The sequence below is a fragment of the Colias croceus genome, chromosome 27, assembly GCF_905220415.1.
Source record: "Colias croceus chromosome 27, ilColCroc2.1".
Taxonomy (NCBI): domain Eukaryota; kingdom Metazoa; phylum Arthropoda; class Insecta; order Lepidoptera; family Pieridae; genus Colias; species Colias croceus.
This window is the reverse complement of record NC_059563.1, coordinates 804,373-819,887: the sequence shown is the minus strand read 5'-3', so window position 1 is coordinate 819,887 and position 15,515 is coordinate 804,373. Positions and strand designations below refer to the sequence as shown.

At 31.6% G+C, this 15,515-nt stretch overlaps 2 protein-coding genes and 2 non-coding genes across 4 annotated transcripts; all 4 read right to left on the bottom strand.

Annotated features, from left to right (window-relative positions):
- Window positions 1-31: 31 nt before the first annotated feature.
- Window positions 32-12,332, bottom strand: LOC123703652. The gene is made up of 12 exons (XM_045651729.1): window positions 12,268-12,332; window positions 10,258-10,400; window positions 8,833-8,974; window positions 7,838-8,031; window positions 6,823-7,023; window positions 5,818-5,967; window positions 5,249-5,459; window positions 4,663-4,838; window positions 4,149-4,404; window positions 1,324-1,481; window positions 677-779; window positions 32-250 (listed from the first exon to the last, which is right to left on the bottom strand). Exons 1-12 carry the CDS (start codon window positions 12,319-12,321, stop codon window positions 32-34), a joined length of 2,007 nt encoding a protein of 668 aa, XP_045507685.1. The 5' UTR covers window positions 12,322-12,332.
- Window positions 7,474-7,546, bottom strand: Trnak-uuu. Its single transcript has one exon. It is a non-coding gene; the product is annotated as a tRNA-Lys (tRNA).
- Window positions 9,311-9,383, bottom strand: Trnak-uuu. Its single transcript has one exon. It is a non-coding gene; the product is annotated as a tRNA-Lys (tRNA).
- Window positions 12,333-12,518: 186 nt separating the features above from the next.
- LOC123703803 (ommochrome-binding protein-like) lies at window positions 12,519-15,129 on the bottom strand. The gene is made up of 2 exons (XM_045651961.1): window positions 14,997-15,129; window positions 12,519-14,307 (listed from the first exon to the last, which is right to left on the bottom strand). The coding sequence occupies exon 2, from the start codon at window positions 14,298-14,300 to the stop codon at window positions 13,488-13,490; it is 813 nt and encodes a 270-aa protein (XP_045507917.1). The 5' UTR covers window positions 14,301-14,307; window positions 14,997-15,129; the 3' UTR covers window positions 12,519-13,487.
- Window positions 15,130-15,515: the final 386 nt, after the last annotated feature.

Below are 15,515 nucleotides of genomic sequence, written 5' to 3'. Positions count from 1 at the left end.
ATTGCACTTTTTTATACTAATAGGTACTTACCTAAATCCTAATACAAGAAAAAATCTCCCAGGAATCAAGTTTTTTTTTACTTGGGGTGAAAATACAATAAACAGACAAAAACAGTTGTGAAATAAATAAAAAAAACAATACAAACGCAGATATCCTAGATATATCCCGATCGCTAATAATAAACTTGTCTGTCAGTACATTGTATTTTATAGTCGCTTCAAAAGACGCTCGTTTTGGACTCATCACCACCTGAAAATTAAAAAAATATTTTAAAAACTTTATATCACTACATAATATAAAACAAAGTCGCTTTCTCTGTCCCTATGTCCATTTGTATGCTTAAATGTTTATAACTACGCAACAGATTTTGATGCGGTTTTTTTTAATAGATTGAGTGATTAAAGAGGAAGGTTTTAGTATATTATTTATGAGGTTTTGCGGGTAATGCGGGCGAAGCCGCGGGCGGTAAGCTAGTTTACTATAAAATAAAATGTAAATGGTAAAAATAGGTTATCACGATTCAAAAGCACACGTGTCAGAAGTGAAACTTCTTTATCAAGATTCAAAGATACCGTCGCCTTTCTCCATGACGTGACGGCATTGCCATGACGCGACCTTGAAATTTTACTCTCAACGCGCCTAAACAAATTTCACTTCAAAAACAAATAAATTTACCATCATTTGATAATACATATTTCCTTCTTGTAAGGTAACGTTCGTCCAATCCCTTCTTACTATCCATTTTATAGATACAATCTCCCTTTTTGCGCAAAAATCTCTGTAAAAATATAAACAATATGATTAAATTACTGAACAAAACCGTATACAAATCGGTTGATCCATTTAGGAGCAACGAACACAGTTAAAATTGGTATAAATGTCGGAAATTAATTTTGAAATAAATTATTCATTTATGAATTGACATGCGAGGAAAAAAAGTCGGAAAATATAAGTAATATCACGAACATATTATATTTATGTTATTACATAATATATTGTTTATGGACATAATTGATAATACGGCTATGTATTTAAAAGAGCAACTATGGAGTTTCTTGTCGGTTCTTCTCCATAGATACTGCTTTCCGAATCGGTGGTAAATGTTAAAATATGTAACGACGATTCGAAAGTGCTTCTAGATGAAGTCTAATTGAATAAATAAATGTTTGAATTTGAGTACTGATTCCCAGATCTACCAAATAGGCACACAAAATTTCATGACAATCGGTCCAGCCGTTTCCGAGGAGTATGGTAACTAACATTGTGACACAAGACTTTCTATGTTTATAAATAATATATAGAGATATTAAAAAAAAACACACCGCTTCTCCGCTGTAGCGTTATTGATGAACTCTGCCAAAGTGATAGCTAGTGTATTATACGCGGGATCACTCACACCAACATCATGCCATTTAGTGTTAGTGCACACACACCAATGTGGTAGAATTGATGCGTCTTCGCATGTACGAGAACTTGGTATCTGAAAAAAAAACATATATATACAGTGGTGGTCACATAATTAAAGACACTAAGAGCATTTTATACTACCCAAGACACTTCTCTCAATATTTTTTTTTACACTACCATTGGAACTTATTAAATAATTTTAAAATATTCAGGTATGTGTTGTCTAATGCTAAACTAAATTTTATCAACAGAACTTGTCGGTTTGTTAGATTTTAATCGGTTCATCCTTACTACTAGCAGTTTTAACTTAGCAAAGGTCTGGCCATATAATTAAAGACATTAGACTCGCTTATAAGAAATATAAAAAAAAAATTATTTTAATGAGATTATTTTTACAACACAAAATACCTGACGTATTTACAAAACATTTGTACACTTTTCAATATTTGGTTGCATGTCCTTTGGCAGTAATGACGGTTTACATCTCTTGGGCATGGAAGCAACTAATTTTGTTCAAGTTGCATCACTAAATTGGTTCCATTCTTCGAAAATGTTTTGCAAAGTTATTCGACGTTTGATGATCGCTTTGCCGCGACTTCTTTCTTTCTTGATTTCATAAGTTGTCGATCGGATTTGAATCCGGACTGTGAGGGGGCCAATCCAAAACAGATACAGATTGGTTCCTTAACAAGCACTTCACTACTTTTGCTGTGTGCTTGGGATCATTATTGTGTTGAAAAGTCCAAACAACAGGTCAATTTTCCTCTGCATAGGGCAGCATGGATTGCTCTAAAATATACTTGTACTGGAATTTATCCATATTGCCTTCTGTCTTTTTGACAGGTCCAACACTAAGTCCAGAAAATCAGCGCCACACTTTAATATTTCCACCCCCATGTATGACTACTTTTTAGAGTATCTTGGATCCATTTCCTTATTGAGATGGCGTCTTACATATTGTTTTCTGACAGAATTAATCATATTAATCTTAGTTTCATGCAGAAACATCACATGTTTCCACTCTCGTTCAGTCCAGTGTTCGTATTTTGTAGCAAAGTGAAATCTTGCCTTCACATTTTGTTTTTTCAAAAGTGGTACTTTCCGAGATACTCTTCAGTGCAAGTTTTCCTCACACAGTCTCCGTCTAATTGTGCTTGCAGACCCCCCTTCAAGCCTGCTGCACCATACAACTCTGAACTGTATCAGTTCCGACCCTTTAAATGGATCTTTTTAGCCAACAACACCATTTTTGAATCTTTCGGCCGAGTAGTTTCACTTGGTTTTGCTTTTCTGAGTACGTTTTCGGTAGGTACATATTTTAAAGCATTCATAACCATTTCCTCGAAACAGTTTAATTATCATGGAAGTTAGAAATATTTTTTCTTGCGGAGGAGTCGCAACTCTTGTTTTTAACCATAGTAATTGATATTAAAACTATTAAACGTATGAATTTTAATTTTAAAAGTTAAAAATAACCAAAAAAATCATAGTGTCAATGATTTATGAAATTACGCGACAAAAGGAAGTAAAGCACAATGCTGTTTCTTTTTATTTATAAAAAATTGTAACTCATTTCTTGTTGTCTTTAATTAAGTGGCCAGCTATACGTACGTTAACAAAGTTTGTGTTACATTCCCACAGAGAGCAAGTGTCGAAACTAACAAGGAATATAACTATTTTTTGTCCCTCATTTTAAATAACATATTGTCTTGTATGGTTTAATAAAAATAATACTAGATTAAATACCTTTTTCAGATAATTGTACTTCCTAATGTAAATCTTTTATGGTCAATTCGGGGGTGTCTTTAATTATGTGACCACCACTGTAAATATTATATAGATATAATATAAAGATAAAAAAGTGTAATTTAGCATCACTAGGTCTAATTGTTAATTATGAAGTTTAATTTAGAATTGCAACGTTTAATTTAAATTATTTAGATAAATCACAGATATATACCAAAGTCTTTCCAAAATAAAAACTAATTTACTTCGCTATAAATAAAGTAAGTCGCAAATAGCTTCAGACCTTATTACAAAATAACTTACAGGTACATTTCATACTAGTAATAACTTAAGTCACTAAATCTACATGCAATAAGTTTCAATGATAAATAAATAAATAAATAAAACACACTTTATTGTACTTACAATGCACACAAAAATAACATTTACATAAATAAACTTGAAACAAATGTACAATTTAGCCTTTGATACCTTAGATTTAGAACATCAAGATTCTACATTGACCTTACAATTTTCTTTTAAAAGATCGTCAAAAATTATAAAATACATATAACATTCATTGAAATTAACACCTTATTCCGTGGCAGTAATGTTCAAAGTATATTGAATCATTTAAAAATCTGCCTTATACATGCATAGCAGAGCTTTCTGCTTCGGTCACTTTTTGGTTGTGAATCCAGTTGCATATTATGTGCGTTATAAATAAATTGATAAAACATACTAAGTACAAAGAACTGTACACCTAATAAAATAATAATAAAGGTACAGAGAACTAACTAATTTCACAATACTACAAAACTACCTAACCTAGGTCACTTAAGTAAATTAGTAAACAAAAATCTGACTACTAACAACTACTAGATACTTCAAAAAATCTCTCTAGAAAACTTACTACAACAACAAACTAACTTTTTACCTAAACAACTACGTAAATAATAACTCAAAATTACTCTACTACTTACTACTTTACTATAGATTATTTGAAATAACTAACCGGTTGCAATAAACTCAATCCCCTCAACATTTTACTACCAGGCACTATATAGTCACTTGCAAACAACTTAAGGCCCATAGCGTCCAAAATAGTAGAATGAATATCAAACGGAGTAGTTAGTACTTTACTATTTAGTTTTAGATTTTCTAATATATCGGGTTCTTGTAATTTTATTATTTCCGGTAAAGTTATTGACATGAAAGCCAAACGTTCCTCCATTTTGCCTTGATACGTGTTTCGACGCATGGGGGAAAATCTATTTAAATAAATAAAATTATTTAGTTAATGTTAAATTCAATCTATTTAATATCAATACTAATATTAAAAAGAGTTTGTTTGTTTGTTTGAACGCGCATCTCAGGAACTACTGTTCCGATTTGAAAGATTGTTTCGGTGTTAGATAGCCCATTTGTCGAGGAAAGCTATAGGCTATATATCATCACGCTAAGACCAACAGGAGCGGAGCAATGCGGGTAAAACCGCATGACACAGCTAGTCTTTAAATAATAATAACCTTGGTCCATGATCGCCCATCAAAATGAACAGAGTGTTATTCAAAATGTCGGAATTTTTCAAATATCTCATAAAATCAACTAAATCGTCGTCAGCTGTAGAAATTAGATTAAATTCATCATGGCTTATATCCGCTATGAACGTGAAACAGAATTTTTTCGATTTTATTGTTGTGAACTGAAAAACAATTATAAATATTTAGGAGTACCTACGTAATTGCATTTTAAAATTTTGGACACTTTTTTTTAGTAAGAAACAAATAAAAAATCTTTCATACTCAAAAAGCAATATTTTTAACAAAAAATACCAAAGTATGTCTAGAATAAATGTTATTGGAACTTATCGAAATGCACCAGTTTTCAAATAATAAAGAATAATCAAAATCGGTTCACCCAGTTAAAAAAATCCGATGTAACAATCCCAAAAAAAGAGCGTGTCTGCCGAGCACACGTGACAGAAGTGAAACTTTCTGGCAAGATTCAAAGATACCAAAATCACCTTACTCCATGACGTGACGGCATTGCCATGACGCGACCTGGAAATTTTACTCTCAACGCGCCTAAAAAAGTTTCACTACAAAAAAATACCTGTTTAGTCAAGTCAAATAACACTTTATACTGCGGTTTTTCTCCAATACAGTATCTCTTTTTGGTCCCCATCCACCATTTTATCCCAGATTTGGCTTCCTCCATGAGAAAAGATCGTAAATAGTGATCCGCGGGACATTTGGAGAAACCATTGTATCTGTATTGGAATGAACCAATCCATGGCATGTCTTCGTAGTATGCCGTTTGGTAGCTGAAAAAAAAATACATTTTTTTTTGTAACAAATTATGGTGCAAAAGGTTTCACACGAAGACAAACCCGCGTGCAAAATCAAGTTTTTATTACTTATGTGTTATTCCTGTAAAGTTTAATCATAATCCGTCTAATAGTTTTTACGTGAAATAGTAACACACATCTATATGTATAATACATCCATCGATAATTTAAAACTTTCGTATTTATAATATGTATTAGAGTGATATAAAAATATATTAAAAAAACCCGTCAACGTTCATCCTTCCTCCCTTATCTTATTTCTGATTAAAAAAACACACCCAAAAACATTTTTTTTTTTCAATTTTTTGTCATTTTTTCACAATATATCCCTTACCCATCATCCATAGCAGTTTTAAATATAAACAAATCGGGGTCTATCTTTGCGTCTGTATGTACCCGCCTCGCGCTAGTGTGCTGCCACTCGTGTTTCCCCGTTAAAATGGGAAATAGAGCGTCCGGTGTACCATCGCCTAGTATGTTATATCTAAAATATAAGAAATCAAAATAATTTTGACGATTTTTTTTTACAATAGATGTAATATTAATAAATAATTTATTTATTGTACATCAAATAGAACAACATAGAAGGAAAAAACACAATATTCGAATAGTATAGAAAGACGGTTTTAATAATAAATTAACATAAACTTTATTAAGCAATCTACTTATGATTCCAAAAAGTACAAATTACAAAATTTGTACTAGTCAAATAAGTAAGTATAGTCAAGCCAATTTAATAGGCAACATTTGACGTCTGTCAATTTTATTTTCGAAGAGAGGTAACCTGCTTAAAAACATCGATTGAATTGTATTAATCGATACGGATTTGAAACATTTGTCAATCGAATTTATTAATTTATGATGATTTTTATTCACAAGTAATCAATGCATTCGATTCTAGATGTCAGATTTCGATTTTTAGAGTAACGTCTCTGGTATTTAAAAAGAAAAAAGGTTTATTGACACAAAATTGTAGCGACGTCAGTTCTTCAATTCAGAAATTGTTTATTATGTTTAGGATGGTTTATCAGTAAAATGAAATCTTAAAATTACTTGTATCGGTCATTATTATTATAAATATGTAATTGTAATTGAAAAAAGTTAAGCAAATGTGCAGTTCTAACAAAACGAAATATTATATTATTCTATGTCGTCGTTACTAGGTTACGTTGTTGAATTTTGTTGAACTGTCAAATGTTGCCTATTAAAATGGCTCTACTATAGCAACTAAATATTACATTGAAATAGCCATAGAATAACACAAATAATGCTAAATTATAAGTATAAGCTGATTATCTTTCCAAAAATTGAAATTTTTTTTACTTATTATTTTTCATACCCATTCAAAACCACGCCACCCAGTTCGTTCACCAAAACGCTATAACTCTTAGGCATCTTCCTTATAAAGCCGTTATGCGACGTGGAATCGAAGCCGAGTATGAGCACGTTTAGGCTGTTTACACGCGAGGCGGAAACGCGGCGTTTTATTTCACGCACGCCGGAGACGTAGCCTTGCCATCTGTGAGATAGGAGGCCGAATCTGGAACGAAGGGCACAAAAAATCAGAAAAAAAAAATTTTTTTACTCATTTTGGTATTGTGAGCCGTAAGGTACCTTGGTAAATATAAGTTTATAAGTTAAGTCTGAAAATGATCTGAAAAAAAAATTGCTGGTAGAGAAACATTGTAAAAAGTGTTAAAAAAATGGCTAATAATGGTAGAAAAGTTAAGTGTCCAAAATAATTATCACATAATTGATAATGTAGTTTATATATTAAGTGATATTTTTAGAGAAACTAGCAGCAACAACAACAACAACAACTAACTATTTTAGCAGCTAATCATTTTGTTACTGAAATTTTGAGTAAAATAAAGGCTAACGTACTATTATGTTAATTCCTCCAATATTATTTTATATTCGTTAAATACTTATTAATTTTGAAAGAAACTTTAATATGATGCAGCATTATTTTGTCATTTCAAAAAAAGGCCGCCCGAACAGGGACTTGAACCCTGGACCCTTGGATTAAAAGTCCAATGCTCTACCGACTGAGCTATCCGGGCTATGGATGAATATCACTAATAAGTAATCTGAACTTTTTAATATAAATACGAATAGACAAATAAACAAAAAAAAAATATTTTTAACATTTAGGTCAAACATAAAAAAAAACTTTTAACAGAATGTAAGTATTTGTTTCAAGTGACGACAAAAAAAAAATATTTTAATTGTATTTTATTTTATTGTTGTTAGACATTTTAACGATAAACATCACATTTATTAGTGCCCATTGGGGCTAAATATAATATAACACCAATCCAAAATTTTTAGTAAAAACATACTTATTCACTTACCCTTTCTTATCGTACCCAAAACACGACACCTTAAAGTAATCACTCTGATTAAGTATATACTTTTCATCACCAGTCAACTTAATTCCATCACCGATTTTATAATTATCATCATCGACGTATATAATATCTTTGTATATACAGGTGATGTCTTGTTTAGTATCTAAAATCTCCTTTTTAACATAACATTCCGACATCTGTATGGAAAAATATAAGTAAAAATACACACATACAGACATCATTTGATATTTTTTTGTTTTATAGCATTCAAATGTTTTATAATTATATATCTTTTTAAAGAGAAGAAAAAATTCGAACACGAGGCGGTATGGCGGTATGGTATTGAATTTCGATTTGGCGAAAGACGCGGTTTCGAATCCCGCCTCGTGATCGGTTTTTTTTTCTATTCTTTAAAAATGTATAACAGATATTTTTATCAGTGTACTTATGCAAAAATTCATAATCTAATGATTACGAATTTTAACGCGTGTAACATATAAAAAAATAACCAACAAAAAATTTATACACTCTCCCTTTTATGGTGACGATATTGAACATGTAAATGACGTTGAAGATGGTGACGATATTGAACGTTTAAATGATAATGAAGATGGTGACGACATTGAACATCTAAATGACGTTGAAGGTGGTGACGATATTGAACATGTAAATGACGTTGAAGGTGGTGACGATATTGAACATGTAAATGATATTGAAGATGGTGACGATATTGAACATGTAAATGACGTTGAAGATGGTGACGATATTGAACATGTAAATGTTATTGAAGATGGTGACGATATTGAACATGTAAATGTTATTGAAGATAGTGACGATATTGAACATGTAAATGTTATTGAAGATGGTGACGATATTGAACATGTAAATGACGTTGAAGATATTGAACATGTAAATGATGTGGTGATGAAGTGGTGACGATTACGATGGCTATGTCGATGATAATGATAGTGATGCTTAAATTAATAATATTGGCATACATTGCACTCAACCCAATCCTTCCCTTTGCACGTAACTTTCGGCATATCTCTGTTATATTTCATGGCGATTGGTGAAAAAGGATCGATGTTTGGGAAAATACAACCCACATTTGGTGATGATACATGTGTGTTTGTGTGAATTCTATAACAAAAAATATGTCTATGTATAGGTAGTTAGGTTATGATATAAAGCTGAAGAGTTTGTTTGTTTGTGCATATATCAGAAAAGCCAGTTAAGTCGGAAATCGACCAATTGGATCGATTCTTTCACTGTTGGAATTGTATGTGAACCCTAAATTCTATAGGCCAAATATTATGTAACACGCGCGACGCTAGGGCGGCTGCTAATACCTATGCGGCGCCCTATACGTTTTGAAATATGTTAAAAAAATCATCACATAGTTTAGTGAAACTAATACTAAGTAATAACATGGTAGGTAAAAAACATTATTTGATAAAAAAAAATGCATTAAAAAACCGCCCGAACAGGGACTTGAACCCTGGACCCTTGGATTAAAAGTCCAATGCTCTACCGACTGAGCTATCCGGGCTATGAATGTTGGGTCGAAATTAATAATCAATTGACCTATTAATATTATGTTCGAACATATACCTGCTATAATATTATGAATACAAACTTATTTACTTATATTTATCTTACATAATAAGCAATTATTAAAAACTTGTGCAAGTACGTAATTCTTTTGTACATTATTATAATAATTCAAAATCTAACAGCATATCGATATTGTAGAACTGTCTATAGTTAAAACGGAAAAAAGCTTTTTCGACAAGAAACGAAAAAAAAAAGTTTTTAAAGAATTGGCCTTTGACAAGCATAATTATGACAATTTATTAACCTATGAAATAATTTAATGAAAAAGGAAAATACTACGAAAAAAGGACTTTGTGTTCGTCTTCCCGTACGTTTTTAGATATTGCACGCATCGCGATGTACTTACCTAATATCGATAGTTCCCTAAAAGTTTTTAATTAATTATTAAATAATAAAGCATGTACATACAAAATAATATAATTTTATCCTTCTTGTGTTATAAGATTTGTCGTAGGTATGTAATTATATTATGTAATCGCGATACGTGCAGTGGAACGCGTGTGGGACGTTTATTTGTAGGCATTGCAAATATTTTTTGATCAAAAATATTCCATTTAAGACAAATTTAATGTTGAACTGCAAATAATTTTATTAACTTCAAAGTTTGATTTATTTGAACGCGTTAATCTCAGGAACAAACGGACCGAATTAAATATTCTTTCGTGATCCCACTACATTTGTACCACGGGCGAAGCCGGGGCGGACCGTTAGTATTAGATTATTATTAGTCTGTGGTATTAGCAACTACCTAGCAAGGTATTAGCACAGATAAATACGTATTAGTATAAACATAGGTACTTAGTACTTACGGATTAGTGTTTAACATATCCTCGTTAAGCTCCTTGTACATTAATAAATAAAGACCAGTGCATATAAAAGTGCAGACAAATACGAATGTAAGCATTTGTATTTTCCTTGATCTATTCTGTAACCTTTTTATGTTGTGGCTTAGCTGAAAATAAAAGTTGAAATATGAAATGGCTTAAAATTATTTTCGACTAGCTGTGCTTCCCGGTTTCACTCGCAAAACACGGGTTCTAATGGATAAAGCCTACTGTGAAAACTAAATAAAAACAACGGTGGGTGCCGACTGCCGAGCATACGTGTCGGAAGTAAATTCGTACCTGCCTACGCGAAAACTATAGAATTTTGTAAATATTTGGAAATTCTCTTTGATTTATTGTTCACTAGCTTTCCACCCGCGGCATCGCCCGCGCAGTCAAAGAAAAACCCGCATAGTTCCCGTTCCCGTGGGATTTCCGGGATAAAATCTATAATATATATAATATATAAATCTAAAATATATAATATTTATATTATATAATATTATAAATGCGAAAGTAACTCTGTCTGTCTGTCTGATACTTAATCACGCCTTAACTACTGAACCAATTTGCATGAAATTTGGTATAGAGATATTTTGATAGCCGAGAAAGGACATAGGATTTTATACCTAGTATGGTCTAGCTTTCCGGCCGCAGCTACATCCGCTTTTTCTATAACCTAATTGATAACTAAATTACCTAGGTATATACTAAAACCTTCCTCCTGGATCACTTTTTAAAAAAACTGCATCAAAATCATTGCGTAGTTTTAAAGATTATAGGGACAGAAAGAGCAACTTTGTTCTATTCTAAGTACCTAGGTATCAGGTAGGTATGTTAAATGACTGGGACAAGACAAGAGGCAAGTATTGTGCCTCCGTGCCCGTAGGAGTGGGGAGCGTGAGGTTTTTTCGTTACGGATTTTCTGGATTCGGTCCCCGCGCTCAAGGCCCGCGATAGAAGCTTAAACTGGATAACGACCAATGTTTTTTTTAAAGTGTAGATAGGTAAGTAGGTTATTACTTATTAGCTTCTTCAAAATGTGGCTAATAACTAATTAGTAGGGTTGTAACTTGTAACGGAACTCCGCCTCCGCCTCCGTTACTGCGGAACTTCCGCAAAGAATTTAACCTCCGCCTCCGCAAAATTTATGCGGAGTCATATCGGAAGTTCATTTACGATCACAAACAACGCGCAAGGAGCGACGCTAGGCGACGCGGCCGCTCGGCTGCGTGTTTTCAAGTGAAATGGTCGAGAGTTTGCTTAAGCCGCGGTAACAGCGGAGTGTGAGTGAATGAATAACAGGAATCAACTTGTCAAAGCGTTCGTTCGTCAAGGAAGATCCCTTATTGTGGTGGAGATACAACCCTACTAATTAGCCACACTTTCGATATTTTGAATCATGCCATCTCGTGCCACTTTTACGTCTAAATCGTATGTGTGTAGTGTGTACTGTGTTCGTATGCCGTTTTTGAAGATCGAAAGTCGTGTTGGCAATCTAGGTATAAAATCTGCCGTTCTTAGAGCTCATTAATTTAAATTTAAAGGTATAGCTTAACAGGACAAGTTTTTATGCTTTTCTTTTTTATTTTCTGTATGATTTATCATTATATTAAGGTTCTTAGGAATTTCGTCATTGTACTTGCTGTACCTTTTAAACATCGATAGGTGTAACTTTAAGTTTTAACAGTTCAACAATTTAACAATTCTCGGGTGTGACAAGCAATAAAGCAAATTTTTCGAAATTATTGAATGCAGTTTTCTCTCTTTTAAAAATAATGGGTTAGGTACCGTTAATAAAAAAAAATCTATCTTGAGTTGTATGAGTACCTATTTTCCCTCCTGTGGTGGCATAATAGGAGGTTTAATAATTTTAGCTTCTATTTGATATTAAGTATCCTAATAAAATCGGTAAAGCAGTCCTTGTGTAATAAATAGCATATCAGAGCCTATGTAATTTTTATCAGGTTAGCGGTAATGAAAATATTAACTTACTTTCCAAATTATTGATGATAATATCCATTTCATTTCTTTGTCTTCCCGGACCATCACAACGCAATTATATTATTGTCTATTAGTAACTACAAATTAATTATACTTATAACATTTAAATCAAATTTCAATTATTGAGAACGTAGCGGCAATTTTTTATTTTTTTGACAGTTGACAAAACTGAAGTCAATAGAATGTCTTTTTTTCTTTACATTTTAATCAAGTTAACTTCTTTTTTAATAAAAAATAACAAAGTTCTAAAAATGTTTTTTTATTGTAACAGATTAAATCTTTTTTTATTTTATACATTACTTAACTTAACATAATTCTATATAACATAGGTAACAATATTTTGTTTTCCATATTTTAAATTTTTAATTGTAAGCGGAAGCAGGATCCGTGTTTATATCTTGCCAACATGATGAAAATTAAATATTATTTCTGCTTCCTGTATTGTCTATGATTTGAGGGTCTTTCTGCTTCATAAACAATACACAATAATTATTAATTTTATATTATCTCTTTTGTAATCATTTGGCAATAACAATTATTACAATATGCACATAGACACTCTCAAAACAGTGTGCTATAGCACCGCGAATTTTAGAATAATTAATATCACCAATTATTACTGTCAACATTTATTTTGCATAAAAATTTTAAATAATAAATGTACACGTGCTAACTTACGTGCTAAATATACCTACTTAAAATATATTACTACGAACCTAAGCTACGAACACAGAAAACTAAGTTAAAGAAAATATAATAGAGATAAATAATACGACAAAGTAAAACTAATTGTAAACCTGGCTTTGGCATATAATTTTTAATTCATGTTATAACCTTAGTTATAACAAATAATGTCTGAATAACAAAAGTTTATCCACAAAAATCGAGGGGTGTATAGAAAAATATATTCTTCTGCTTAATAATAATTTTCTTGTACCTTTATCAAGAAATGCATAATTATTATCGGTAACCTATTTATGTGACTGTTAATGATTATTACCGTTGCAAGATAATTGAAGTATTATAAATAGAAAACTATGACAACTATACAAAAAATTTAGTGCAACAATTTATAATAAAGTAATTCTTTTAACATTTCTACCCGTTTCACCGCGTTTCTACGCCACTATTCTAAATATATTTAGATTTACATAATCGAATAATTTCCATTGAACTGCTTTGAATTAGCGTCGAACTTGTGAATTAATTACTTAATCTTCAAAACAACCAATAGGGCTCAACTCTAACCTAACGAATAAATCAGCCACTGCATAAATTGGTTCATTCATCTTACTAAATGCAAGAGCCTTTAGCCTTGCAATGTCAGAAACTTTGTCAAATACATATTTGTACTTATTATATACATACACTCCCTTGGCAGTACAAATGTACGACTTATGGTAAATGTCCGTAGTTAGCGCATCAACTGTATGCATTTCATGAGTATTAATAGCTCTTGTGCCCATTTTGATCCTAAAAAGCTTCTTATTTTGCGTGAAAAACATGTTGCTGTCATCGTCTATGACAATTTTATCAGCTTCTACACCTCGCATCTCTGGAACTAAAGTAGCGTAGCCATCTTCAAACTTGTACACTTCTCGTTTCCTGTTTGTAAAATACAGTCCATCTCTAAAATATACGCTTTTCACATCCTCCTGTATTGGAAGTCGTTCTGGAACCTTCTGGTCGTTTATTTTGTAGAGACCGTCGGCACCACCGACGTATACTTTCCCATAAAACTGGTCAATAGTTACGGATGTTGCATTTCTTATCCCACTTATAGTTCCTACTGTACGAGTGCCTACATCAAAGTAACCAAGAAGAAGCAAGGGTTTTTCCGAAAGTGTTTCATACGTAAAGTATATTGTATTATCGTTTTTGTTGTAGGCAAAATCATGTAAGTTATGAATTCCTTCCTTGATTATGTAGAGGTTATAGTATTTATCATCGAAATAGACACCATGACATCTCTTATCACCAGTAGTCAAGGTGATGATGGCAAATATAATAAACAGCAGCTTCATGGTAGAACTGTGAAAGAAAGAAAACACTCAGGTTTTTGCGTAAAACTATTGGAAATAATACAAAAAGTAGCACGATATATGTATAATATAACTAACTAGGTAGGTGACACACAAACCTATTGTTTGTGCGTATACTGTAGCGCTGCATAAATAACAAATAAACTCCATGAACAATTGACCATGAACTGGATTCTATGTGTATTATGTTATTGTTCATTCATGCACATAAACACATCCTCGATCATACATAAATCGAGTTTGATAAAAAAAAAATTGTTAAATTTTACGACAAAATACCTATTAGCTGATGAAAAATGCTTAACTTTTGTATGCTTAATACAGCCTTATATTGCAAAGAGGTATTGCTCTAATATGTTACATAAGTGTGTCCCACTTAACAGTCTGATTGGAAAGTATAAATATTATAAACAACTTTAATATTATAGCCATTGTTATGTGGTTTATGTTATACACATAACAATTTTTTTAACGTTTTGTAATTTTAGGTTTTCAATGTATATTTTACACCTATATTATTTTCATTATGAATTATTAATTTTGCCCTTTTTATATGAGCAATTAAATGTATGTAGGTACATTTTTTATATTTATTTAAAAACAATAACGAATACATAACGTATACGCGGCATTTTTCATATTATTATTAGATTATCATTACTGACCTACAAGTCTTACCTTGCACAAACAGCTTAAACGATCACAAGCACGTCATTTGTAATTTGTAGTCAGCATTAAACTGGAGTGAGGAGTACTTCGATTCTCGAGGTTTGAACGTGAAATAAAACAGAAAATGTTTATATTTTATAAATCTTGACCTCCTAACATTTGAACTTCCGGTCAAGAGCAAGATTAGATTATCAAAATAGCTAGGAAAAAATACTAACTATAAATTATTATTTATTATACGCATAATATGATTACTTTGGCTCCTATGTCGTCTTATTAGCTAAGAAATTTTTTTAATTGTGTGGTAATTGCCATTCAGTATTAATTTTTCGTTTAACCATCAAAATACTTTTGTTTTCCTAAAAAAATAACTTTTATCCTAACTGTAACATACAACAAAAAAAAAATGTTTGGAAGCTCTGGTTGATTTGTTTTGATACATTTCTACAAAATTGCATGTATTTTTAACATTGTTTGATACTTATTAAATTATATTTTTCTTCATCTTTAATAATGATTAACTTAAAA

Excerpts from the sequence above, each read along its gene's own strand:
- LOC123703652 (XM_045651729.1), bottom strand. The coding sequence starts at position 12,321 with ATGGTCCGGGAAGACAAAGAAATGAAATGGATATTATCATCAATAATT. Across the intron at positions 8,975-10,257 it reads GATATGTTAAACACTAATCC|AATTCACACAAACACACATG; the intron begins GTAAGTACTAAG and ends TTTTTGTTATAG. Across the intron at positions 1,482-4,148 it reads GATTGAGTTTATTGCAACCG|ATACCAAGTTCTCGTACATG; the intron begins GTTAGTTATTTC and ends TTTTTTTTTCAG.
- LOC123703803 (XM_045651961.1), bottom strand. The coding sequence starts at position 14,300 with ATGAAGCTGCTGTTTATTATATTTGCCATCATCACCTTGACTACTGGT.